The sequence below is a fragment of the Struthio camelus genome, chromosome 10, assembly GCF_040807025.1.
Source record: "Struthio camelus isolate bStrCam1 chromosome 10, bStrCam1.hap1, whole genome shotgun sequence".
Lineage (NCBI taxonomy): Eukaryota > Metazoa > Chordata > Aves > Struthioniformes > Struthionidae > Struthio > Struthio camelus.
The window spans coordinates 11,398,448-11,426,377 of NC_090951.1; the positions used below are offsets into that span (position 1 = coordinate 11,398,448).

The 27,930-nt window shown below is 40.6% G+C and overlaps 1 protein-coding gene and 1 long non-coding RNA gene across 2 annotated transcripts in view; one reads left to right on the top strand and one right to left on the bottom strand.

Moving 5' to 3' along the window:
- Positions 1-18,605, top strand: part of WTIP (WT1 interacting protein) — a 92,907-nt gene extending 74,302 nt beyond the window's left edge. Inside the window, exons 4-8 of the mRNA XM_068955912.1 lie at positions 6,342-6,404; positions 8,886-9,016; positions 10,107-10,158; positions 11,986-12,054; positions 14,259-18,605. Coding sequence (XP_068812013.1) covers positions 6,342-6,404; positions 8,886-9,016; positions 10,107-10,158; positions 11,986-12,054; positions 14,259-14,411 — 468 coding nt within the window. The 3' untranslated portion in view covers positions 14,412-18,605. The remainder of the gene's footprint in view (positions 1-6,341; positions 6,405-8,885; positions 9,017-10,106; positions 10,159-11,985; positions 12,055-14,258) is intronic.
- The window catches only part of LOC138068450 (uncharacterized), a 63,725-nt gene continuing 47,869 nt past the window's right edge, over positions 12,075-27,930 (bottom strand). The window contains exons 2-4 of the long non-coding RNA XR_011143265.1: positions 19,126-19,277; positions 14,218-14,407; positions 12,075-13,400 (exon numbers count right to left, since the gene is read on the bottom strand). This is a non-coding gene — a long non-coding RNA (uncharacterized lncRNA). The remainder of the gene's footprint in view (positions 13,401-14,217; positions 14,408-19,125; positions 19,278-27,930) is intronic.

The window sequence follows — 27,930 nt, forward strand, 5'->3', positions numbered from 1 at the left end:
GAGACCCAAAAAAAATCTCTCAAGTCTGTAAAAGAACAATACACAGGCAGTACCTAAACGCAGATAATAATGTAAATGAACTTAATGGAATGTAATGCAAATGTGTGAGTAAGGTCTGGATTCAGTAACAGGAGCTCTGCACTTCTGGGTTACAGATTGTTAGGTGGGTCTCAGGAATCATTCTCAGGGACGTAACAAAATAGGCAAGGAAAGCAAAAGATGATTTTTTTTTTTTTTTTCCTGAGATCTATCACTATGGACTAGCTCTTGCAATTACCCCGTATTTTACAATTGCTACTGGAATGTTTTGAAGTGTGTGTTACAAAGTTCAGTTGGTTTCGTGCCAGATAGTCATTCCCCCTATTTCCTCTTGAGATGCTGATCTAAAAAGTCAGATTATCCTTTTCTTCTTAATAGTACATTGAAAAGTAAGTTACAATAACTGAAGCACACTTAAAAAAGGAACTAGAGCTCTTTCTAATTATATATTACTCCTGCCAAACACTTGTAAGCAGACAACAATATTTTTTTTCTATGGGAGAGTTTAAAAAAAAAAAAAGTGAGAAAGTAGTGTGTTTCCCTTCTGTAGTAACTGTTGGTATTAGTTGCTGTACGTTTTGAATGGAAAGCTTTCAGCAACTGTTTTGAATAAAATCCAGATTTCTTTTTTTCAGAGAGATATGTTCTAATGTAGACAGTTTCTTTCATAGTGTACGTAACAGATGGTAGCAGTGACAATGAATAACCCCTAGCAAGAGTACAGTGCTGTGCAATCTAAAGTGCTGTACAATGTGAATCAAGCCAATAGATTGTACACTGTATAATCCAATGCTGAGTTAAATTCATTCCTTCACTTTTTTTTCCTTGATCATATCACTGCAAAGTTTCCACAGGAGTTTAGATAAGATCTAGGTAGGAAACGTTATTTGGCTCTTAACTGGTAAGACAGAAAATAGCCTTGGCAAATGCTGGCACGTGGATGTCTCCAGGCTCCCTAGAAATCATGGAAGTATATGGTTATTTCCTCCTTAAAGGCTATAAAATGCCTGACTGCTAAGGCAAAATTAGCTACCAGCAGGATTCCTGATTTTCATCAGTTTTGTGCGTGGCCTAAGCAACCGTTACCTCTGTGCAGAACATGAAGTCCCTCCTTGCCTTACCCATGTCCTTCAAACATGAAGTGGAAAAGCAGAAGCAAGAAGAGATGGTGCTGCACTAGTGTTTCCTAAGTCATGTTTCCCCGCTGGCAGCGAGACAAGGCAAAGCAACAGGATAGATGAAAGGATTTCAGGGGCAATAAAGAATAGAGTTTGGAACTGTTTTGCTTGAGTTTAATCTCTGCCACCTGCCATGAGGGTCCCCTATCTTTGAGCCTGAGAAGGGCTCATTTTGTTCAGGATAGTTTAATCGCTGCATTTAAATGTGTGTGTAAAAAAAAAAAAACAAAAAACAAAAAAACCAAAACAACAACAAGAACCCATCTGCATGAAACCAAGTTTGATATTCTCTCCCTCTCTTAACGTGATCCCATGAATTTCTTACATTGTTGTGTCCCATGTACTAAGGGTCCCATGCAGAGACCAAACAATAAAGCAGTGAGAAGACAGATGCTCTCCTAATGGGAAACCAAGGAGAAGAGAGTCTGTGAGGGATTACAGGCAGCCTGGGATTGGAATACATTATTAGCATAGCACCCAATTCAGAAATTAGTTTTCAGAATTAAATGCCTGAAGCATCTTGGCAAAAACTCCAGATCATCCCTCCTAAAAGCCTTTAAAGCACAGCAGAGCAGGAATCTCAATTCTAAGCTGAACAATCACATTCAGTGCAACAGTGAATTGTAGTTATTATGGCTTCATACCCTTAGTGCAGTGGCAACTGCCACACCTACTGCAATGCATAACCTACTTGATCTGTTCGCACAAACCTGCAGCAGGTTTTAAACATCCCATCAAAGAAGAAAATGGGTCTGAATGAGATTCCAAGGTCTGTTTCCAGGAGGAAGGTTTTGTTTTGTTGAGTGCATAACAGCAGGGAGGCACGTCAGCCTCTCCTTGGGCACAGATAGACATGTGAAGGAGAAGCAGCGACATGTCTTTCAAAGATCTGATGTTGCCTAAGGTAGAAACTTTGAGTCCTGAAGCCTTTTTCAGGCATGCTCTTTTCTGAATGTTTTTACTTTTGAAAATGGTGATGAGAACATCAAACTTTAAAAGATCCTGGGTAGACAACCAAGACTGGTTAAAGGATTGAGGGCAGACAGGAGAAATCGTTTCTTATAGTAGTTGGTGGCATTATCCTCCATGCATAATTTGTTCATTATATGCTCAAAATTCATTGTTAATTTCTTTTGGATATATTGCGCGTTTGACAGAAGAGTTCATAAACCCCAAGATTATCACAGGAGGATGCTAACAGGCCTAAATATTGAGGACAGAGGGGGACTTGTTTTCTTCTTCCATCGAAACAAAGACTCTTGGATAGAATCATTAGAGATTTTTGCTTGTTTGATAATCAAAGTATAGCGGACAGCAAACAAAAGAAAAGTTCAGCCAGCCAAGTCTTCTACTTGATTTTTACTCTTCTGTTCTAGGATGATTGAACATATTTCTCAAGGTTTATTTAGCTTTGCAGAATCTTATTTTATACAGCTATCATTGGGGAGCTTGATTATTAAGTCTTGAATCTTTCACATTAACTGAGATTTTATTATCCTGGGAGGGAAGTGAAGGACAAGGTAAATATATGGGAGAAAACAGTTGTGACCAAACTAAGAAATCGGGAAAAATAATACCAGCTCTTCAATATTCACTTGCCCTCTTTGCATTTTGGCAACTGGCATCTTATTTCTAAGTCACAGAAGTGAGAGTAAAGGCTAATGCTTCATTTTTAGCTTTGAATTTCAGAGCTGTCATTTTAATGAAAACTTTATGTTGTATATATGCCTAATTAGTATGCATAATCAATATTTGTTAATGTTAAAAAATACAGTCCTTATTTGTTATGGCTATATATGGTCTATAGCCTTGTGAAAATTTCTGCCTAGTTTGAGACTGGTCTGTACTTACTCGTCTGTTTTCTTACTCGTCTGCCAACTAAATAGATTTTTGTTTTCATTTTTAATGGCAGCTATAAGAACCTTGTAAAGTCAGGCCAGAATTAAGCCTAGTTCTGCTTATACCCTGAATGATATTGTATGTATAAAATACTGTGTGTACAGGAAACATAACTATGATTTGACCTCTGCACAGGGATCTTACCTATCAACCCATGTTATTTCACTGTTACACCTCAATCCGTTTTTCATGTCTCCAGATTGTGAAACAGGCTGCCCAAAAACTTTTCTTCCCCCTCCAACCATGTCAGTCATGAAAGAGGCTAGAAGTTGAGAAAGTAACCCCGCTTCTCTTGCACTTACTCAGTTTACAGACTCAGGGAGATGGGTCCCTTTGTTCCACCCGGCCACACTGGGAACCCACCATTATGGTGGCTTTTGGGATTTGCTGACAATTAACAAGGAAGCCGTTCTGCCTTGTCTGCAGTTGGGAGCAAGTCACAACTTCTGTCTCATTGCATGCAGAAGATTTGTGAAGCTTAATATATTAATGGAATGCTTCAAAGACCAAGGTTGTCCATTTTAATTAGTATTTTAAGACTTCTTTTCTAAGCTCTGCTTTTAAAATTGAAAACTTAGCACAACAGCCATGTCTGAACTCTCCAGGTTAGGAACAGAAGCAAACATAGCAAAGCAGAAGTTAAAAGTGAAAGAGAGAAAGAAAGAAGTTAAAGGTGAAATGCAAAAATGTGAAGAAAGTTATTTATTGGTTACCTGCAAACAGCAGTGTCCACAGTGCTACCATCATGTAGAAAAGCAGCGCTGCTGAGATCTGAGACTATTATTCTTTTCCAGTCCAGATAGATTTAAAGGGTGAGCAGAGCCCAATCCACGTGCCAGCTCTCACTGAATCAGCTTTCAGGTCTGGCCGGATCCATGCTGGGATCAGAAAAGAGAACGGTGTAGTGGTAAAGGAGAGTTCCCCGAGCCCATGAAATATTTTATCGCTGTTATTAGACTTGCTGCCATTTTGCAAAATCTTCTTAATTGGGTAATCCAGCTCTGGATGTGTTTGACGAATAACAATTCTCTTGTTAAAAACAAATCATGGTTTTAATTTAATAGGGTTAGTCATAAAGAGTGATTTTGTGTCAGCGAAACCTTTCTTTCTGACAAACAGTGTAATTTATGACAATCTAGTTAGCAATAAATGACATTAATATGACCGCTAAGCCATTCTGTGCTTGGGGAATAATGTTCCTTCTTAATCAATAAGTGGGTAAATGTGCCTTTGCATTCCTTATCAAATGACAGCCAGATGGTACTGGTAAATTCATTCCAGCAGGATTTTAGAATTAGCTGGGTTTGTACTATTGTTAATCCGCTGCTGTCTGCTCTGCTAGGACCTACCCACCTGTTTCCAGTAACCCCTGGGTTCACAACCTTAGGAAATAGTCTAGCCAGATGGTTACTCAGATACAGTGCAGCCAAGAGGCATCCCAAGTAGAGGGAGGCCTTTTTTCTGCCTCAGTAAGAAGAAGAAAAAGCAAATACAAGCTGCTACCTGAAAGTGGGCAGATGAGCCCAACTTTTTTTTTTTATGTCTATACTGGCATGCTAGTTCCATTACACAGTTCAGAATAATACCTTGCAGAAATAGCCAACTAAAATGGTCTGCCCACCTCTGTATTTGTTCCTGAACACCCTGGACCATTAAGTTAAAGTGTTAAAGTTTCGTAAGATTGCCTGAGCTGTGTTCCTTAGTGTGTAGTAAGTGGAGAGCTGTGCCAGCTGCAATAGCATCGTTTACTGACTTGTGGGCCCATGAAAGTATCTGAGAGACCCTTTTCTTCATAATTGCTTTTGTTGCATAGCAACAACAATTTTGTCTCCAACCTATTGATCTGAAATAACATATAATCCCCTCACAGCAATAAAAAGGAAAACATATGGCAGCTTTAGGCTGTGAACCAGTGGCTTTTGAACAGAGGGGACAGTTAATCCCCACTAAATCAAGGGGGGAATGGAGCAAGCCATAGGCTCTGTAGGCTGAGGCTGCAAGGATGCATTAGGATGCTTTGAGCCAATTAACCTGAGCTCTGGCAGAACAGTTCAGTTTACCCTTGTCCTCCCATCCCATGTCTTTTATCTTACACAACCATAGTACTTTTCAGATGTGCCTTGCTATAACCTTAATTGCTGAAGTTAAACTTCACTGTGCAATACCATGCAAATAACTGGGCACCCCTTCCCTCTGGCAGGAAAGAATGCACAGGCAGCAATTAGTTTATGTGGGACTGTAGCGGGTAAGGGTAAAGTTCAGCCACTGCAAATACCAGTTACAAAATTACATGGCTGGAGTTCTTCAGGCAAATGCTACCTGATTGCCTGTAGGGTAGTTGTCTGGTAGGTCAGTTGTCTGGCCTGATAACCTTGATGTTACTTATCTTTTTTTCTCATATGCCTCTAAACTTGGGGTTAAAGCAGGACTGTGACATCTTAAATAGGACTTACTTTAGGGAGCCAAAAACACAGTTGAAATGTAAAACACTCAGGCAGGGAGCTTGGAGCTTTGGATTCCGAGTGGACAAAGGCACCTCCCTGCTGACATGCCCCTGTCCCTGAAGCTGGGCGAGCTCTGCCACCAGGCCTGCCCCAGGCTTTCCCCTTCCCCATGCGGGCTTGAGCACCAGCTCATGGTTAGTTCTTATCTTTCTGATAAGAATGTTGCCCACATTGCATAAGGAACCTAAACTCCAAAACTGGACTTTCAGATTCTCCCCTGGATAAAAGTTTGATCTCCACAGGGTGTAAATCCCCATTTTGTGCTGTCTTCCAGCCTGCATCTAACACTGAGTGAAATGTAGATCCTGAAGCTGATGCCAGTAAGCATTTGGTCATTAATTTTAGTACGAGTCAGGAGGCATGTATTATTTATTTCCCCCCTTACCTCCTTCCCCTCTCCTCCCCCCCTCCCGTCGGTCACAAAGGCATGAATGGAAGCTAATTCCAGCACACCAAAATAACAAACACTGCCAAGAAGCTTTAAAAATAAAAACTAAACTTTAAATAATCTTGTTATATAGCAAACCCCAATGTTTCAGTGCTTCAGAAGGCAAAGCTTGCAGTTGAGCATGTTCCAAGTGCAGAGTGAAGGCTTCTGAATCTGTCTCTTCTAAAACCATTATATAGTTTGCTGTCATGTGCAGCACAGGCTGAAAAGTAGCACAGCATTCACTTAGAGGGGTAGCTACTAATAATTCTTTCCTTTCTGTCATTTGAACAGTATTCAGGTTTTCAGCAAACAGCAGACAAGTGCTTTGTTTGTGGACACCTCATAATGGAAATGGTAAGAGACCTAAATTCCTAATTGTGGGATATATTTCTTTTGATGTATTTCAGATAGTGCACTTTGGCATGTTGTACTTTTTCATTAGTCGTACTATTATTGTGTCCCCCATATTGTTAAGATAAATTTTGAAATTCTGGAAGTATCTTAAATAAGTTAAAATGCTGCGTTGATATTAAGTACAGTAAGTTGGGATTTTCTTCCTCCTGAGATCGTGGGACACAGTTTTTCCGCAATATCAGTTTCTCCCACCAGTAAAAGAAAGCCAACTATAAATTTTAATACCAAAGGGAAAAATGCAGAACAGCTTCATAGGGGAACGTGGTAAAGGAAAAGAAGAGGCTGCTCCGTAATGCAATGAAATAGCGAGAGCTCTGTCCAAGGGAAGCAGTATGCACTACTGAGAAGAGGGACATCTATCTATTCGTAGTCTGAAGTTTGTTGCCAGCTCTGTGACTTGCTTTATTTACCTTCTTCCCCTTGCTCTGCCTCTGTATTTTTTCTGTTTCACATCTGTTAAAATGCACTATTGCCACTATAATTTGCAGGGAGCCCATGGTCAGTTACTTTTATAATAAAAAATACAGGCTGTGGGTTGGGGCAGATAGAGCTGGCATCGTTTCACTGGATGAAAGTATGATGAATGTAGACTGTTCTTTCTAAGCAGAAATTCCCAAACAAAACAAAGTAGACTGCACGCTGAAGAAATGTCAGTCATGATATATTATCATATACCATAATCTATTATCATAATATGTTGATGCTTTAAAACGTGCATGAATATCAGCATGCCTAATAGAAGTAGCTATTGAGTTGTGAACATGGAGGTTCAGTAGAAGCTGGAACGGAGGCTTAACTAATGAGGATTCTGGCTCATGTCCTGGCACCACTGTTTGGACAAGGATATTGTTCGTTTTAGCCCAAGAGCAAATTTGTAGAGTTGTGTCATGCTGGGAGGGGGAGGGTATTCCGACTTGCATGCTTTGAGCCGGTCCTTAATTGCAGAATCTTAGGCAAGAGTCCATAATATCTCGTTGGTGGAGTGCAGTAGCTGGAAGTTTGGCAGGTGCTTGTCTGCCTTTCTCCCCTCAGTAAATGTGCTCCAACAAAATGAAATAGCACTGGGAGCTCCAGGAATTAAGCAGCCTTACTTGGCTAATTCCTTCATGTTCCTCCCCAGGAGTGAACAGACTACAAACATGCCTGCACAGTAGAGGTACCGGTGCACAGCTGAGGAGCAGAGCTGCAACTCCACAGGCTTGGGTGCAAGCCTGAAGCTGTTCAGAGGCTCAAAGTGCAGTTGAATTAGTTGTTGTTCTGTGCAAAGAGCTGCTGCAGAGCTGGGCCAGACTAGCAGCTTGTTATATCGCTGCCTGGATAGTGACACGCACAGAGAGGAGTTGTTTCTGAATAGGAACAAGCTTGCAGATTGATCGGAATCGCATGCCAGTCACTGAACAGAGAGAACTGTAGGGATTCATGAGGAGAAAAAAAAAAAGGTGAAATTAAATTGGTTTCATGCATTTTTCCTACACTCCACTTCTTTTTTCCTGTTGATTTGAACTTTATTTTTAGAAACATCTACAGGATTGTAAGAGATTGGCCTGTGGAGATTTTCATCTCCAGCTTATTAACAGCTCCAAGCTGAACACTACTGCTAGCAGATACTTTTTGAAATTACCTCCCAAAGGTGATTCGCATGCCTGAAATGCGTGCAATTGGTGTTGTAACCCATTGACAGCTGCTTGAAAATACCACGTACAACACTTTCCAGAGATTTGTTCGTGGGCTTGGCGCATCCTTGTTGACATCCCAGCACCGCTCTAAGCGTTATGTACGAGGACGCCAGGAGGAAGGGATTTGTTCTGTAGCAGTGTGCAGGCCTTTCCTTGAAACCTTTAAAATGCGATAGGGAAGATCAGCGTGGCAAAAGCCTGGACAATTTTAATTATCCATTGATACAGATAGAATCTTAACTGAAACTGATGGGCCCCTGTGAGTGACATCCAGTGGATCAGAAGCACTGATAAAGGGACACTTACTTATCATTTTTTTTACGTTTTGTTGTTTGAGTATTGACTGATTCAGACTCTTCCTGTTACAGCCCATTATGTTTTGCAAATTAACTCTGTATCCCAGTAGCTTGTATTTGGCTGCAGCAGATTTTCCAAGAAACCACCTAGGAAGCCATTTTTAATATCTGTTGCGCTGTATTGGCTCTGCAGAGCTAAGACTGATGGTCATTAGCTTGATTTTTTCACAGTTCTCTATTGAAAGCCTTCTATAAACCTACTGAAAAGATAATTTATTGTTTGTAGAAGGGCCATCGCTGCTAGATTTGCAGAGTGGTAATTTTGTCCTGAAGGGCGTTTCTCACTCACCTAGTAAGTGCATTATTAAGAATCAGACACAGCTGGGAGTGGGGGCAGGGGGAATCTCATGCAATCGTGCATCCACTCATTTTACTATTTGCCTTCTAAGATCTTACAGGCCCTTGGAAAGTCATACCATCCTGGCTGCTTCCGCTGTGTGGTATGTAACGAATGTTTGGATGGAGTCCCCTTCACTGTAGATGTGGAGAACAATATTTACTGTGTCAAAGACTATCACACGTAAGTACACAGATCCATTGCATGTTTTGAAAAATTGTTAATTAAATTACTGTTATGAGCCTTGCAGTAGATAAAGTGTCTGTTTGTTCTCATGTCTTTTTTTTTTCTGATATCCCTCAATGCTCTTCCCACATATTGTATTTGTAAGGTATATTAAAGTTGTATTAAAGATCACTTTGGAGGCCCAATGTGACATAGAGGCACCCAGTGAGGTTGAGAATCAGACTGTGTCAAAGAGGATAGTTCTCTTGTGGTTGCTTCTCTACTTCTTTCAGGACTTTTGAGTACTAATTAAACCAGGCTAATTCTGCAAGTAATGGTATGTTCTGCTGGCTGCTTCTAAGAGTCCAGATTCTGGCAGTGCGTGACAGTGGAGTGTATGTTATGTTAACTTACACGGGACAGTAGACATGCAATTAGTAGCTAGTGTTAGAATGATTTTAGTGACACCTGCAATACATTTTTGAGGTTTAAGTAAGTTATTAGTCTTGGGTTCTCTTCTGCTCCCACTCAAAGCCAATGTGAATTAGCTCCCGTCAACCAATAACGCAGCTTATGCAGCAAGAGTCCGTCACTCTGAACTCAACCCTGTCGGTCTAACTGACCACACTGCAAGAGTAGAGCAAATGTTGGCCCAGTGACTGTCATAAAATGCAGCTGTGGGTAAGACCAGTTGATTTATTTGGTTTTAATAAGTAGATCCTAGCCACGATCAGCCCCCCTCATGTTTAGCGGGGTCGTGTCTTCCTGCCATTAGTTGGTGACAGTCCCTAAGTCAGGAACTGCTCTGCATCAAAGCAGGGAGTCCCTGGAAGAATGTGAATGGCTTTATGAATAAAGGAAGGTAAGAAAGAAGGCATAGGCAGAAAAACTGTTGGAGTAGTTATGCCCAGAGATCAGGAAGACCTGAGCTGGGGTAGATCAGCCTCTCTTCCAAATCTCCTTTTCCTTGAATTTCAGCAAAAATTTAGAGGTGGTTCAAATCCCTTGGTTCTCTATATTTTGCTAAAAAGAAGACATGACCTTCTTTGGTTATATTTATTTGAAGAAGCTTTGAATGTGATTTGAGCGTTTTCTTCTTGCACCATAGGGTTTTTGCACCAAAATGCGCTTCCTGTAACCAGCCGATTCTGCCAGCACAGGTATGTGTTAACATGCACGACTCTTTAGGGAAGACAGTTGTTTGCCTATGAACACTTTCTAAAAACACATTAGATACTTTTCCTCCCTGTTCCAGAATCTATAGTAAGGCAGGCACTAAATTAAATGCAGTTCAGCAGTAATATCACTCCCAAACATTCCCAGAGATTGTAATAGTTATAATACTTACGCAGCATAGTACTTTGTATCTTTAGGGTGCTTTGCTTTCCAGGTCTTAATTATGCTGATATAAATCTCATTTAATTGAAAGCCCTGACTGGGGCTTCAAGAACAACCCAAGAAATAAAGCTGTTAATTTTCAGAATCTCCCATTAGCTCAAGTAGCAATTTTATTTGTCTGCCACATTTGCATTTCTGATGTGGATCTGCTAAGATGCCTAAGCTCGAAAAGGTATCTAAGGGTTACCCTGGCCCTGTGAAAAGGCCACACAGCCTGTCGTCCTAGGGTGGTACTGTAATGAAAGTGCTTAAAGGGGTGGAAAAGGAGGTAGAAAAGTTAGCTAAAAGGGTCATTCATCTGGCTTGCAACCTCAGCCCATCCTGACAATACAATTAGCACAGTAAGACTTCTGTGTTACGGCACATGGTCCTTTTCTGTTTGCCTGCAGTGATGCTCCCCCTTAATTCCAGTGAGTGCAGGACCCACTGCTCAAGTGCTCAATGAGTTCCCACTGCTCAAGTCACTGGCTAGCCTATTCTTAAGCAAGAGCCTCAATACCTCCCTCCTCTTCCTCTTGTCATGTGTACAGAGCCAGAGTTTGCAGTGTAGAGCATGCCCCCCACCACCACCACTCTGCACATTGTACTCCATTTGTTGTTATTAATCTTTCAAATGGCCAGATCTCACATAATTAAAAACCTTCTAAAGGGTGAGCCAGAACTGCCTGCCTTGCTGATGGGAAGTGAGGAAAAGAGCCCTATCTAAATTTCACTGGTTTTGTGTTTTACAAAGTTATTTTCTGAAGCGTAGCTGTCCTAATGCTGACTCGTTTGATAGTTAACAGGATAGACTCCACCTCCTTTGCCATGGAGATTTCATAGGTTAGTTCAAGTTTAGTAGTGCAGGTGCTAACTTGTCCACAGCTGCTCTCAGACATAGCCTACATCATATTTGATGCTCTAACCACACCTGGAACTGAAAACAACGCAAGAAAAAAATTTAATGAGCTCTGTGTTCAGAGTGGCTCACAAAAACAGTCTGTGAGGTTACAAGAAGGGTATGGGCTGCTGTGCAAGGCCTGGGACTCGGCCAGGAATTACACAGCTCCACTGCATCCACCCTCACGCTGAGGTTTTGGCCTGTGCACATAATTACCTGCTGGCCTGGTATGTAAATCCCTGTGGGGTACATACAGTGACATGTGCGTGTGCAAAATAGCTGCGCAACAGCTGGTTTGAGGGGAATACAGTCCTGGAAAGCTCAGGCCAGGATGTCTATAAGGAGAAGTAACCTAGTCAACAGGTTTTTGGCTGCTAATTTGTTCAAATCCGGGGTGCCCTTGGAAAATGATTTGATTTCAAGAGAAATTTGTCCCTTGAGGACAAAGTTTTGGCTACACTTCCAAAAGGAGCTCTACAGCTCAGATATGTCAGATATCCCAACTGCTGCCACACAGTGAAAACAGGGGTACAGTGTTGTGTACTAGGGGGACAAGACCCTTAGCTGTCACAGAGCTGCTGAGCAGAGGGAGAGGGGGGGGTTCCCTGCAGGGGAAGAGCTTTCCAAAGCTACAGGTTGGGCACTAAAAGAATATTGACAAACCACAACTTACAAGCCCATTCTTACATTCTCTGTGCTTCCCAAACAGGGCTCTGAGGAGACCATTCGAGTCGTGTCAATGGACAAAGACTACCATGTGGAATGCTATCACTGCGAGGTAAGTGTCTAGTGTCTCTGCCTGTCTACAACACGGCAAGTCTTTGCTAATAACTAGCAACCTCTTATAGATGCCTGATTGCATGCTAGGGTGCACTCCCCAGCTCCTGCACATGCCTGGGCAGGTAGGGTTCTGCCACGCTGCTCCATGGAGGGAGGGGGGGAGGATGAACAGCAGCAGTGAATTGCTAGCTGAGCTGCAAGTGGTGCCGTCATCTCCAGTAGCATGAAAATAGTTTCTTTATTTTCAGTAAACTAATTTCAAAAGCTGGGTGCAGGACCACTTACATATTTATTGGGGGAGAGAGACTAAGCTGTGGAATAAGTCAACTTGCTTCAAAGGGAGGAGAGCTGAGTTTATTCCTAGCTCTGCATCAGGGAGTATGAGGAAGGAAACAAATCCTAATTTGGGATCAACCCAAAAATTCCCCTTTGCTGTAGGTTTGTTTATCTGATACAAAATGCATCTATTAACATAGATTGTAACTGCGTTACTGTCCAGAGTGGACTGTCTTAGTCCCTGAAGCAAAAATGCAGCAGTCCTCCTTCCATACATTCCTGCACAAAAGGACTGTACAAAGAAATTTTCAAATGAGGGAGAACAGAGCAAAACTCAGGGCATCTTGAAATGTGTGTGAACCTAAATGTGAGGAAGAGACAGTCCACTCAGCTATCTCCTCCTAATAGAGACAGATGATACTTCATCCTTTCCTATTAATTTTTAAGAGAAATTGGCAAAGAAAATCTAAGCGTTCTGAAGAGCTAGCTGTGCTTCCCTCCTCCTCCTTCTTCCCCCATCTATTGCTTTGTGCAAGCTTCACCTAAGATGACAGCTCCCTCCCCTTCTCTCCCAGCCTATTGACTTTATATTAGAATGTCCCAATGGGGGTTTATTTCCAGTTCTGTTTCATTATTCAGTTCTCCATTCTCCTTCCAGTTTGAGGCAAATCAAGCTGCCTTCACATCTGCCCAGAATGGCAGAGTGCATTACATGCAGAAATTAGGGGGTTAGCCATGTGTTAACAGGGGTAGGTTGCTGCCTAACGGCCTCAAATGAGGCGCTCAAACTGTACACACTGGGTCACTGATACTTCCAAATACCGCTACTAAAGCTAGTGCTGCTATTCTGAGATAGTCAAATGGACACTTTACAAAGGTCCAACCTCTAGGAAGACTTACGCAGCCACTTCTGAAACGGTTAAGTTGCCATCCTCATCCATGGGCCATGCAAAGGCAAGCAGTCATTGTGGAAACTTTGCTGCCTTTCCATGTCACCTCTTTCTTGTGTGACTACTTCTGTTGTGGAGTTCAAGCCAGTTTGCAAATCAGTAAGACCCCTGCCTTTACCTGCAGAAAAAGGAATATAGTTTTGGAGAGGGGAGCAGGTATGTTACGAACATTTGGCACATCTGAATTAAAGTTCTAATGAGGCATTCAATTTTAAATTTTAACTTAAGGGCTGTAAGTTACTAAATAGCATATAGTCACACACAGACAACTAGAACAGGATTGTACCTACCGCAGCACATATAATAGTCAGAAAGCAGGATTGTTGTTTGTTTTTGCTTTTTTTCTTTTTACCTCTCTTCCTCCACTTGTGTGCACGCATGTTGTCCTGCAGTTATTTGTCAAGAGATGCAAACCTATCTCCACTAAAAATATGGACTATTGGCCTTGAAGTCTTTAATTTTTTAAACTCCAATGTGAATTAGAGAAAGGACAGTTCAGCTTCAGAAGAAAAACATGCTCCATTCCCCCCCCCCCATCTTTCTCATTCTCTACTTCATTCTCTTTGTGTTCTCCAGCTCACGTTCCCCCATATCCTGCTCACCATCTTGTTACAGAACCAGCTCCTTTTCTGTTCTAACCTGTTCTGTGTTTTATATGTCAGCATGAGTTCTGAAGTAGGGTTAGTGCTTGGCCTGCTTTTGTCTAATTTGCATCAACATTTACTAGATGAAGAGACCAGAATGGGATTCAATGAAAATAAATGCTAGAACCAGAAATGCTGTACGATTGTCCTGTTAGATTTCGGTGACAGGAGTTTGCTTAATATGAGATAGTCAGCATCCATCTACCGCAAACTCTCGAGGTTGCTGCCTTTTGAAGTATTTGGGGGAGCTCTAAGGGTTATGCGAGACAGTTCAACACTGTTATGACTTACCTGAATCACTCACTAATCTAGGATGTATGTTTTTCTTCTAGGATTGTGGTTTGCAGCTCAATGATGAAGAAGGCCATCGTTGTTACCCTTTAGAGGGCCACTTGCTCTGCCACGGCTGTCACATTAGGCGCCTTAATATTAAATTGCCATCACATCCACCTCCGAGTTATCCAATGCATGTCACAGAACTCTGAAAGACATTTTCCATTTACCACAAGCCGTATAAAAGAGAAGACAGAAAAATCTAAAAATGACTTTCCTGTTCCCTTAAAGATGAGATTCCTGTAATAACCATCCTAACCAGCTATTTATTTTTTAAATCAGAGGTGAGGGGTCCTTTCTGATCTTGTACATATGCATTCTTTTATCTAGACATTTTCACTGAGACACTGTCTACTTGAACAAATAATGCACCACTAAACTGTAACTGTAAATGGCAGCATTTCAAAAAACAGTGGTACAAAGGGCTGTTCTGCACTCCCTTATTCACTTTCCTTCAATTGAGGTTTTTGCCCAAGTAAGGAGTGTAGAATTGCTACCCAAAAGTTAGCACCTTATCATATCACAGCAAGCACAATAAGATAAATGCTAGCATTTTAGCTAGTTTCACTGCATTCTGGTCTTAGAGAATACAGGCTCGTGTTTTTAAAAACTTAGATTCCCATACGTAGTGAATAGGAAGCAAATGAGTATTTTTAGCAATGACAGTTTTCAGCATGGGTTAGGTAATGGTATTCTATGAAGACGCTTCAGGCCAACTTTCCATGCTGCTTGGTTCCACAGTCATCCGAAGACTAGAGCTTGTTGAAGAAATATGGCAAGCATCTCATATAGAAACCACATCACAGAATAACATCCATTTGAAGTGTTAAAAGATTGGTACATGCAGGGTTGTAGCAGTTGAAGAAAGTTATAGACCTCTGTAATTACTTGTCATGTACAAGAGGTAGCCATGGTTTCAAAACACATTCACATTGACTTGATGATTTGGCACTTACTAAAAATTCATATTTTAAAGCTTTTTTTTTGTTAATAGGGTTAGCAGCCCCTTTGGCTATGCAAAGTTACACTTCTCTTTCTTTATGCTACTTGTTTTATACAAGACTTCATTTGTTACCAACTGCTTTACAATTGTATGTTGAAACATTATAAAAAAGGGGAGGGGGGGGCGGTGGTTTTGTATTATCTTTGCAGCTTTGTGTTCTTTTCCAGATGTACTTTTGAACGATTATGGTGATTGTCTTCATTTGAAAACAAAGTACAATTTAGCAGAAATAATAATTTAGAAAATCAGACAATTGAAGCATTGGTATTTTATAACAAGTATTAGCTGTACATAGAATGTACACACTTTCATATTTTGCATAAGCTTTTACAGTAACCTCAGAGCTCTGGGGAAATATGTGTCTTCCATATAGGAAGTTAGATGAATCTTTTTTATGGTTTGTTTTCTACCATGTGTTGATGATTTACATGCAAATCACACATCTGTATGTTTAAAAAAATTCCTTGCATTCTCATGAGAATTGATCCAGCCTTCCTGAATTTATATTTTAAATAAATCCATCATTGCTGTCTTCAACTGTATCCAAAATTACAATAAAATAAAATTCTTCTGGTCTAGAGGAAGTGGAAATACCAGACCAGATTCTCAACAGACTGTAACAAACTGAGACAGTTCCATTGCCAGCTCACAACAAGTACAGAATCTGACAAAACAGTGCTGAAATGATCACGTTAAATTCGACACACAGACTGATGAAATGACTTGACTTATTTGGCAACACCATTGCCATTTAGTTTCTTAGGCTCCATTGATTTTTTTGAAAGCTAATTGTGGTGCTGTTGAAAAGTACAAAGGGCATCCAATAGCAACTAATTCCTAAATGGAATAATTAACTCCCTTAACAGAACTTTTTGATAGTTGGGAATTTCCTTTTGGGGTGTGAGGGAAAAGAAAGGAAAAAATTCTGTTAAATACTTTTTTTTTTTCCTCTCTCTATTAGGAAGAAACAAAGGGTATGTTTCCTGAACTTTTGCCAGACTTACTGATTTTGGCCTAGATTAACCTGTCCTACTGAATGCTCCTTGGCAAGTCACATGCTCCTTTAAGTAGTCATTTTGTAATTAATATATATCAGTTTATAATTAATATGTTTAATGCAAGAAAGAGCCATATTTTGAAGCGGTTAGTATGCACTAGTGTCCTGTTCCTGCAGTGCAACCTAAAAGGCCTGGCCTGCAGGAGAGCAAGCACTGGGTGCCTGCACACTTTCTCTGCATTTGCAAACGTCACCTCTGTGTGCACAGTCACCAGACCAGCCTCAGGAAGAGTCTAAAAGCGCATGTGAGCCTCGCTTGCCCAAACAGCAAATTCCAGAACAGGAAAAAAAATTGTCTGGAATTGGATTATATGGCTAGGTCAATTCCTTAAGATTATTACATAAAAATAGCCAATGGAAGGTGTGGAGCTTCAAGATAAACTTTTAGCATCAGCTGCATTGTAATATTTTTTTCCATTTAAGGACGCTGCTTTGGACCACATTTATCTTCGAGACGTTTTACTTGCTTTTTTTTTTTGTTTTGTTTTTTACCACAATATATTTTAAGGAAACTAAATTAAAAAAAAAATTTGTTACAAGACGCAGAGAAGGTTTGGGTCTGTTCCTTTGAGCAAGTCATCCTGTAACAGTACTTGCTATTGAAAAAAAAAAAAACAAAAACAAAAACTTTACTCAACCAACATGGACACAAACCTTTGGAGCCATAGGAGCCAGAGGTGAAAGAGGATTTACTCTGGCATTCAGCCCATGCTTCTGTCACTGTCTTTCTTAGCATGCTGCCTCCTTCAGGGGCAAGTTGAAGTTTCCATGCCAGCATTACTTTTCAGTGGCCAGCACAATATCTAACATGTACATACAATACTTTTTTTTTGAATGATCATATTTTAGGACAGAGTAATATTTAATTTCACACGTTAATTTGTCTGTCCGTCTTGTAGTTCTACTCAGTGCCAATGTGTAAAGTAGCATCACAGGAAAATAGTCAAAAAGTTAATTATTCAATATAGCATAAGCAATTTGTTTAAAAGCCAGAAAGCAGCAGTTGTTCCTCCAGTATTTTTCTACAGACAGGTGCATTCCGTTACTGTATAATGAAGTACAGCTTTGCTTTTCCAGCATTTAATATTAAAAAAAAAAAAAGAAAAAAAAAAGGAAAAAAAAAAGGAGCTTGAGTGAAATTTGCCAGTTTTTAAATCAAGGAACAGAGAAAAATAAATCTAAAATAATGATGTGCTGTACTGTTTAATGCTAGTGATTGATAGTTTCGGTACATTTTTTTACCTCCTGTCTGGAGACTTATGTAAATGAGCAAGCGTCTTTTAATGTTTTTCTTAAGGCCTAGTCTAATATTAAATCAGTTCAGCACAGATATAAACTTTCTAGAGTTCCTTTTATGATGTGCTTATTCAGCAGAAGCCTTGTCTTTGTCCTGAAGTTTCAGACTATTTCCATAAAGTAACAACTTGTACTCATTTGCATCAGGAAAACACCCTTCCATTTTGGTAAGGCAGTCTTAAAAAGTCCCTACAGGACATAGCTGTTTTGGAGATGTAGAGGCCCTAGTGCACTGGAGGATGAGTTCCAAAGCCAGGACCAAAATAATAATTTGTAAACAAAAGAACACATTCAGATAATTAAGTGTTCAAAAGGGGGTTGTTTGGGTTTCTTTTCTTTTCCTTTAGTGTGTGCTCGTGTGCGTGTGCACGTGTGTGTGTATTTTGTAAGGTGGAGCTTCAAAAGGAAAGCATGGCTAGAGGAGCTCTTTAAGATCAGAAATTCCAGAGTAGTTAAGTAAACCAAAGCGCTAAAGGAGACAAAAGCTGCTTTCTTGTGTTTCAAGAAAAGTTTAAAAGTTTGTGATTCATCCTGTAACTAATGCCGTAACTAGAGTATATAATTTGACTTAAATTAAGTTTTCATTTGAGAAATATTTTCATTTTCTTTAAAAGAATATAGTGTTCTTCCAAGAACTTGGACCAACGTTGATTTTTATTTTGTAGGAAATATATAAATTCCCAGTTTGTATATCATGTAACTAGTTTACATGCTGCAAATATACATTAGTTTAACTATTTTTGTGTATATATCCTTGTAAAACCTTTCAATGTGCTTCTGTCATTTAGTCTTTAGAATTACTTGTGGTTTTTGTGTTTCAATGTTTGATTCCCTTGATTGTTGAAGAAAAAAATTGGGAAATGTAGATTTATTTATCTAAAGAAGAAGCTACTTGCTATCATCCTAAGTTATTTAATATTAAAAGTCAGAAGTTTCATTTAACCTTAGATGCTATAATCTGCTTTTTTCAATAAAGACATTTTGTAGTTATGTTTGATTTTGTAGTTTGTTGCACAGAAGTAAATATTTTTAATGTAGGTGGGCACTAAAAACATTTTCAGGAGACCCTTGTATTGCCTACAGAAATGCCTAACTGATATTAATTGATTGCAGCTGCATGCATGAAAGATTTTGGTCCTCCAGTGCAAGTGTTACTAATTAAGGTCTAAAATATGCCCACAGCTAATGTTTTGCAGCTGCACTTAGAAAAGAATTTAGCCACTCTGGCAATTTTTAATTAAGCTTTAACCAGTCTGGCTAGTTCACATGTAGGCCAGTCAGTGTTGAGGAACACTTCCTTTTTAAGACTCCCGCTATTTCTTGGAGCATTCCAGAAGAGAATTACTTCCCTGGCTAAGAACTTCCATAGGGTTTAGCACTAGGACCTTGGTTTGGGGAAGTTTCTAAATTTCTTCCTAAGAGACAGTGGCCAGAGCTCTGATAGGATGGATAAGATTTTGTTTTCTTTTATTTTTATATAGATAGATAGATACACACACACACATTTTACCTTTTTGAAGCTCTCATTTTCTTGCTTCCAACTTCATGGCACATATAAATAGATGGGAGCTTGATGACATTTATCTTCTGCACGCAGTGGTCCTGCAAGAGCAGCTATGTTTGTTAGGTATCTTTTCTCCAGCTGGGGATAAACCTGGATGCCTAGGAAAGAGTATAAGAGTAAGTTTCTTTCTGTTTTCTGTATATTTACACTCAGTGGGTTTCTTTTCCATTAAGCTAGTCAGTGTCCCATCCCCATGGATGCTGTTTCCTCCACTGCCTCCCAGAAGACAGATATTCACAAGCTGCTACTTCAGTGTGATTCCACCCTCTCCTCCAAAGATGCCTGCTGCAGCTAAGCCACTCCGACTTTGCAAAGTACAAATGAAATAGACAGTAGTATATCTAAAAATGAAACCTATTGGTGGCTATCACACAATGTCTATTTTGGCAGAGTCCTCTGTTGTGAGTTCTCTTGCATGGGCAGAATGGAAAGAGTTAGGAATGCCATAATTGTTTTAGGAACATAGCCTGCACTACTGTGCTTTGAACCAGATGTACCCCAGTTCCATATGGCCTTTGAATGCATGCTATTTTCTCACTCTCCTAATCTTTTTTAATTCATTCAAAATGAGCAATTCAGGCCCTCTTTGGGAGAAAAAAAAAAAATACAAAGACTCTTCCCAACATGTAAAGCATTTTAACACATATCACCATGATGGTGACACAAATGTAGTCAATAAAAATCTATGACCTATTCTTAACGCATCAAGTATTTACACCAGTACATAACCAGCCTAGCTGAAAAGACCAGCATACTTGAAATACTAAGTGCCCCACAGGGGCCTCCTTACAGGAACCGCATGCTGGAAAATGAATATTCATTCATTGCAGGAACGGAGTGAGTCAGGACCCAGTTCCCAGAGGGGTGTGCCACAGAAGCGTACAGTGGAGGTTCATCTCACTGGCATGACATCTGAGCCATAGATCAGTGTGTAACTGTGGAAGCTGTTATATGACACATGCTTGTTAATCTGGCATGCAGCTTATTCAGGAGGGATTTGCCAGCCGTGCTCTTCAACGTGCCATCTAGCCTCAGGTCTGCAGCTTTTAACTCGCAGCTGGAGAGGAGCACAAGGCTCTGCCAAGCCCTCTCAGGGCTGAACTAGAGACGCTTGGCTACTGCTGGGAATCACTAGGAACAGGTGAACTAGACTAGTGAGTCTGCCTTCAGGTCAGGTCCCTGCTGTTCAGTTTTTCAGTCCCAATAAGTCATAGACGCAGAATAATTGAGGTTGAACAGGACTTGAGGAGGTCATCTGAGCCAGACCTTGCTCCAAACACCCACACTCAAAGCAGAACTAGGTGGGGGGGGGGGGAAGGGTATGGGTACATACACACACACTATATGTTTTTTTTTAGATAGATAAATGGGGGGAAATGTAGTTCTTTGCAAGGGCAACACCTGTGACTTTTTTTTTGGCTAAAACATCCTTCACTTCAATCACTGATTTATGCCCTACATTAAACATTGGAAGGCTCTACTCCTATTAAACATTAAGAATCTAGATGCTGCAGGTTGCTTAGCATGCTTGCTTTAGAAATGTGTTATTTAATCTTGTTTAAACCAACATATAGCACTGGCACTCTAGGTACCCTAACTCTCCCAACTGTAGCCCAAGGGAGGAAGTGGCACTGCTTGAGTTATTGAGTGGCGTACAGTTCAGCGGGACGGGACGATTACAGAAAGTCAAGCAGCAAGAATCTCTACTCTCCTTTCCTCTTGGCTTTATTTACCTCAGCTTGGATACGATTTCTATAAACAAGCCCAGCAACCAAATAAGTTGTTCTAAAGGGAAGTGTATAATTATGGCTTTCCATTTTATTTTATATCTGTATAAACAATGTATTGATCTTTACAGAATTTGAGACAAACTCTGTTTCTTCAAGCTTTACAGGACATGGGAAATTATTCCTGCACTTAAGCTAGCTGTCTCCAGGTTTCATTTAAATTTTTCCATATTAAAAAAAAAAAAAAAAAGTAGATTCAGAAGCTAGTTTACATCCTCCAAATATATTTCTGAGTGCTTGGAATAAGGCAACAGATACCTTTACTGTGAAATCCATAAAAGCAGAGAACACTATTTTCCAATTACAATCACTTTCGCATCCAAGAACTCATTCTAAACACAGTTTAGAGCAGCAATCTGCAAGCTTCTTCCTACTTGCTGCCCCACATACAGACCTAAGTTCATACAGCCTTCAAACTACTCAATGAAGCTGAATTTGTCAGCTTCTGATCCCAGCTGGCATTATGACCTCATGCTCAGGAATCACTTTTTAGAACTTTGAAGGAGAAACTACTAAGCAAGGTCTCGAAAAAAAAGATGGACACTGAGCATGACACATCAATCTTCTCTGGATGTCTAAGGTGGATGTGAGAGTGTCACCCATTAGGCAGAGGACATTGGTTTCTGGAAGAAATTGCAGGCCTCAGTGAAGACCCCTGGGCTCATCAGCAGCACAGAGCTAAACTACATATTTTAAAAGCTATGGAGTTGAACACAATTTGGGGGCAAAACTCCAAAAGATCACAAATATTTTCTTCCTATTCAAAATTCACTTAAGAGCCTGAGTGCTCAATTCACAATTCTCATCATTCACTTACCACTGGAACAGTGCAAGTAAAGTTTAAGTTGCGATATTGTTTATTAAAAGCACATAATAAGAACTATCACTTTCTGCTTTACCTGCATTTTTCTTGCAGTCAGCTTCCATCACATTAGAAGAAAACACCTTACCCTTAGATTGCATAAATCACTGTGCTCACACACTCTGTGTAGGAGAAGTGCAAACCCAGACACATATAAAAACTAAGAAACTATGTGGCAAGCTGGTTGCCAGCACTGATAACATAAGTATCTAGCAATACATTTAAGAACAAATTCTCAAAGGTTTGTGTAACAGCTGAAAAAAACAACCCACACAAAACCCCACATTCGTACATATATTGTCAGGGGCAGTCATCACCTCAAAGAACAAGTACTGCACTGGTTACAGTAATGCAAGCAGTTAAACAGACTATCCAAAAAAATCCTGCTCATTTAAAATCTGACACATTTAGATTATTACAGGAATGTTAAAGCCAACATATCAGTTAATTACTGGCTGCTCTGGTGAGGCAAATGAATCCAAGAGGCACCCCTCTATGCTTCCAAGCACAGGAAGAAAGAGTGACATGCACAGTTCCTGGCTGCTACCAACGGGTGTTGCTCTGCTGAAACCAACTGGTTCATGCGAAGTGAGAATGTCTCATTCCTAGTAACACACGGCATTTCAATAGAAAATGAAATGATTGTATCAAGTCGTGTCCTGTACCACTCAAATCCTGCAGGTGAATGGCGCATGGGTCAAACGAGACAAGCTTACCAGAGGGGAAATAAAGCAGCAACAAATTCTACTCTGTGAAGGTCAGTTATTACATGGCTCCGGTCTCACCTAACCACCCTCACCTAAAGTCTGCAAAGGTCACACACTACATACGAAGACAGATAGCAAAGCAGTGAGGGAGTAGGGAGCAGAAAAGGGAAACGCCAAGCACTGAAGGGTGCAACTCTGGGGGGAGAGCAGTAAGAATTACCTGAGATACCTGCAAGCCCTGCATTTAACAGCACCTACCTCTACCAACGAACATGGAGCTGAGAATAATTTGCCACACTTTCTTTGACGTGGAGGGAGGGGGAGGGGAGAGAGAGCTGGTTTCCTGCAGCAGGAACTTTAGACAGTCTTCCAAAAAGACAACAACATTCCTCCTCCATTTCCACTCTCCTCCCCATCTGGCTAGCATTGATTTGGAATTCACCTGGGAGTTTGTCCTATCTTTTTCCTTCTTCTCCTTTCCTAGATCAGAAAAAGAAAAGAAAAAAGCCTCATAGCTTTCTGCGCCATTCACTTCTCCATTGGTTATCGGGGCGTTTCCCAGTGAGAGAGAGCAGGAAGGTCAGCGCCCTGCCAGAGCACAGAGCTGCGGTGCATCGGCACAGACTACTTGCCGATGGTCACTTCTTCCAATTTCAATCCTATTTATCAAAGTGGCATGTCTGAGTCCTACAAACATTATGGTAACTCTAGATACATCCTGTTGCTTCTAGCAATGCCTTATCATTTGGAATCAATCATTTGCTGTCTAAATTTCAAACTCATAAAAACAATACCTACCATTTGTTTGGCTCTTTGTTCTTTTATCACTGTAATATACAGCACTTAATGGTAAAAGTGACAGATAGAAGTCCAACTGTAGTAAGATCTTGATTTAGTTGGTTATAAACATTATTTTCCTATTTTAAAATATTGTTTGCAACTTTTTTTTTTAAATAATGGATCAATCAGCTGGTAGTCTCTCTCCTACCCATAGCACATTTTCAAAGCTCTGGATCAAAAATGTATTAAAAATAAAGCTAGACAAAAACATTTTAAACAAGAATACATTTACTTCCAGGTAATATGCAACTGGCCAACTGTTTTTCTGGAGTCCCATTGGAGGGGGAAAAAAAAATGAACACGGATGTCTACATGGAAGAGCCCATCACTGCTTCTGAAACAATGCAGAGGTCCTTAAGCATGTATCATGGCATCTTCCAAACTGAATTAAAAAAAAAAAAAAGACTGGGCAAAACAAAGTTTCCTTTAAAAGTTTCTGATTTTATTCTGTAACATGTAGCAGAAAATCTGCTAATCAATGGCTCTGGCAGCTGCCAGACAAGACTCTGATAAAGCATACTGGATCTCATGAAATAATCTAACCTTGAACTTAATTTTTTTTTTTGCATTAATTAAAATATCTTAAAAACTAAAGTATCTTCATTTGCTAACAAGCCAAATGATAATCTGAAACTAGGCATCTACTGCACTACAGTCAGTAATTTCCATACGATCATTGCCCAGAATTTTATGGCTATATTAGCCCTCAAAGTCTAAGACCCTCCTGCAGCTTGAATACCTTTGTGATTTAGCATGCGCACGCGGGGAACGCAGGGAACGTGAAGCTGGGAGGCAGCTCGGCCCTCTGATTTCTCTGAGCCAGATCTTCAGAGCTACGCGGAGTGAGGCAGGCTGTAGAGGGGATGCTGCAAAGACTCAGCAACACTTCCCTGTCAAACAGGAGCGGAGAGGTGACCAGGACTGTAGGTAGATGTGCCAGCTGCCATCTCTATTTGCACAGGAAAGGCAAAGCAAATCATGAGTTTTTGTTGCACCAGCAAAAGCAGACGCTTGACGCTTCTTCTGAAATCACTGTGGTACTACTATCGCTGCAGGTGGCCCCTTTTATCTGCTCTTGGAAGCAGCAACGGCTCTTGTTTGTCCTCAGAGCAGTCCCTCCCCCCCCCCCCAACCTCACATATATAAACTGATTGCAAATAATTTATATAATATTGTAATACAAACTTACATAAACGTTTATAAATAAAAAATAAACTAACTTCTAGGTGTGTGAGCTGAGGGACTGCTTTGTGTAAAGATCTCATTTTAGACTGAAATAAGACACATGATAGTCACTGGCAAAGGATTACAATGTATTTTAAATGTATCCCAGTATTATTCTTTGGAGGCAGGCAATAATGCTACTTGCATGTACATAAGCACATTTCATCACACTTTACTATCTGGCAGGGTACATTATTCTTACTCCCTCTCCAGCTGAAGTTTACTAAATATCCTATTTTACCAGTGAGGAAACTCTCCCAGTTCAAGTTTCAGATATTTGCTCAAGGACATGCTTTAAGATACAGAGCAAAAGAGGCAGACACCGGACCCATGAGCCCTGCCTAACATGGCCATTGCAGGGCACCAGCTCAGGTCAAACTAGGGCAAATCAACTGGATCAAACTACTGGGCTGCTTCTGGCCACAAGCTTTCTAGCAGTAACCCTGCAGGACCAAAGCACAGGTCAAAGGCACACAGCAAGAGGCATCCAGTGGAGCTTCTTCACGTTAGATGCTCGCATGAAAGCACAGAGTGTTGAGCTAAAATCAAAGGTGGCAAAAAGGCGAGAGCGCCAGCAGGGACGCCGTCGGTGCAGTCAGCGCCCGGGCCTGCAGAGCCAGCCCTCCGCCGGCCAGCCTCGCGCGCTGTGCCAAGCACGCTGACTTTGAAGGACATGGGAATGGCACCAGAGGGAGTTTTCCAGTGGAAATATCAAAGTTATTTCAAAACAGATACCCCTGAGGAGCATATGCAGTCCTTCCAAGTGCCTCCCTCTGCAAGAAACAGAGGTCAACTATCAAGCAAGCACTGGAAACGCGAGCGCAGCACAGCCTGTCCCTCTCCTCCTCTTCTAAAATGACTGTTGGGAGGCTGGCACAAAAGCTTATCAAATCCCCCACGTTGTGTAAGTAAGCGCAGGAGCCCTGACAACACCTCTGCCGCGCTGCTTGCCCAACAAATTCTGCAAGAGATTAGTAATTAATACGGCCAAGGCAGTGGAGGAAACTTCTCATGGCTGCTGCTGTAAACTGCCCCTGAACTCTACTAACTCCGGCAGAACTAGTCTAGGTTTTCACTGTGTGGCTATCTCAATTTTTCTGTAGTAGAAGCTTCTGGAAGTCACTAAAAATAAGTTTGTTTGGGTTTTTAACCTAATCCAAACACATTTGTGTTGTCCTTCAAGATGGCACTTCCCCCTTGTCCCTGCTTGACAACAGATTTTTCAGTCATTAAGAATGTTCTGCATGCACAGAAATATCTCGGATTATTTTTCCCATAATCAAAAGAAAACAAATCCCAGAGCAGTGCTGGCAGGCCGCTTCCGGCCCGCTCTGCGGCCCCCCCAGAGACCCATTACATTTCGCTGCTGACTTCAGAGGGCAAACAAGAAAGTTTGCTTTCAATGTAAAATTAGATACTGAAACAAACTGACTTTTTTGTCCTCCCCAAAAACCAAACTCTTAGCCAACTACTTTTAAACATAAATTTAAAAAAACCCAGTAATTTAGACACATATGAGTGGCTTGGATTGTATAAGCCAGTATTTATGTTCTTCCCCACTCTCCTCTCCTGCTGCCATTTTAATTTTGATATTAGTCCTGGCTAACGCTGGAGGTTCACATCCCACTGCAGTCATTCACACACATTTGTGACAGAGCTCAAATCAAAGTGTATCAGGTACCAGGATGCCCTCTTCTATTGCCTGCTTGTTTTCACATGCTTCTCCCTGCAAGGCCCTTGCTGACTGTGCTGTTTAGGAAGAACTGCAAAGTTATCTACCTCATTATCCTCTTTTAAATCCCTCCCCTTAATACCCTCATTTGCTGTGATATCTAAATGAACATTGCCAATTAGAACTGGCAGCACACTACGGCTACCATTTGTGCCCATCTATCTAGTCTTAAATTCTTGCTTCTGATAGCAAAAAACTATTCTTTTATTGCAAGGAAGACATTCCTGCATCCCTACAACTAGACAGTTACAAGTAAACACCACCAAATCTTTCAGTACTGCCAAAATCTTGGTCTAATGTAATGGCAGTTCTGCTATAGGAAATATTTCTCTACTAAAGCCTAACACTGACAGCCATTCTTGCAAAAACATATCACAGCAGTTCCTAGCAGTAACCTGCAGTGCATCTACTTTGCTAAGTATGAACTAATGAGATTCACAACCAATTCACAACAGTTTACCCCATTAGTCTTTTTTCATTCCCTGCCCAATATAGATAATACTGGTGAGAAAATTGCTAGCCACTATCTAGAAGTGTTGATTAACGCTTCTGCAATGCTCTGCATTCTTTGGGATGAAGACTTCTGCAAGAGACCGCTATCAGCATTTCGTAGCCTTGGGTCTACAAGGTCAGATGAGTCATTGCAGCATCTCCTTTTCACGTCTGATCAAGTGTGCAAAAACCCGGGGACAAATAATCATACACATTATTGTTATTTCCTGGGGATTTTCATTCAAGAGCGTTCAGAGAAAGCAAGCATTAAACAAGGCTGTCAAAGAGACATCGCTTAAACATTTAGGCAGAGAGTTACAGAAAATATTTGGGGGCCTAAACCAACCTTTTGCTACACATGTACAGTACCCCACACAATGGAGACCTAATTTATTACTGAAGTCCCTAGACTTCATGGTCTACTAAAGATTTTCATCTTACTCAGCTCTGCTAATTCATTAGATGGCCCACCTTTAGCATTTTCAGCAACTTTGAGTGCCCCAAGATCTTTAATCCTCAGCTAGACCTCTTCCTTTAAAAAAGTAAGTATCATTGTACTGGATGTGCTGCCATCAGAGTGCAAAAGAAATATTTTGTGTCATTACATTTTTTCAATGCAGAGCTGTATGAACTACACTCCAGAGAGCTCCAGAAACGTGGAGGGTTACAGTAGCTCTTATTCACTGTAAAATATTAAGAAGGTGAAGCTCAAACCCATAAAGGATCTAGGCTAGGAACAGTTCTTTCACTGCAATTAGCTGCAAAGAAATAACCAGAGGACACCATGGAGTATTACTGAATCACAGCCTCATCAAGTTTTATAAATGTAGAATTGTACAAGCTACTACACTAGAATTTTATATTCCCTTTTAAGCTGAAACCAGTTCTCAGTCTTGTTCTTTGTTGTGAATGAGATGAGCTTCCTGGGCAGGGAAACACACAAAAACTAGATCACAGAACAGCAAGAAGAGATGACAGTATAGCAAGGGGGAAAAGAAAACAATTGCTGTTTTTTCATTTGGAGAAAAATTGCTTCTAAAGGCTGGGCTTCATAAGAAATAACTGACAAGCACATCTCAGTTGTGCAGATTTCTACCATGGCTTCAT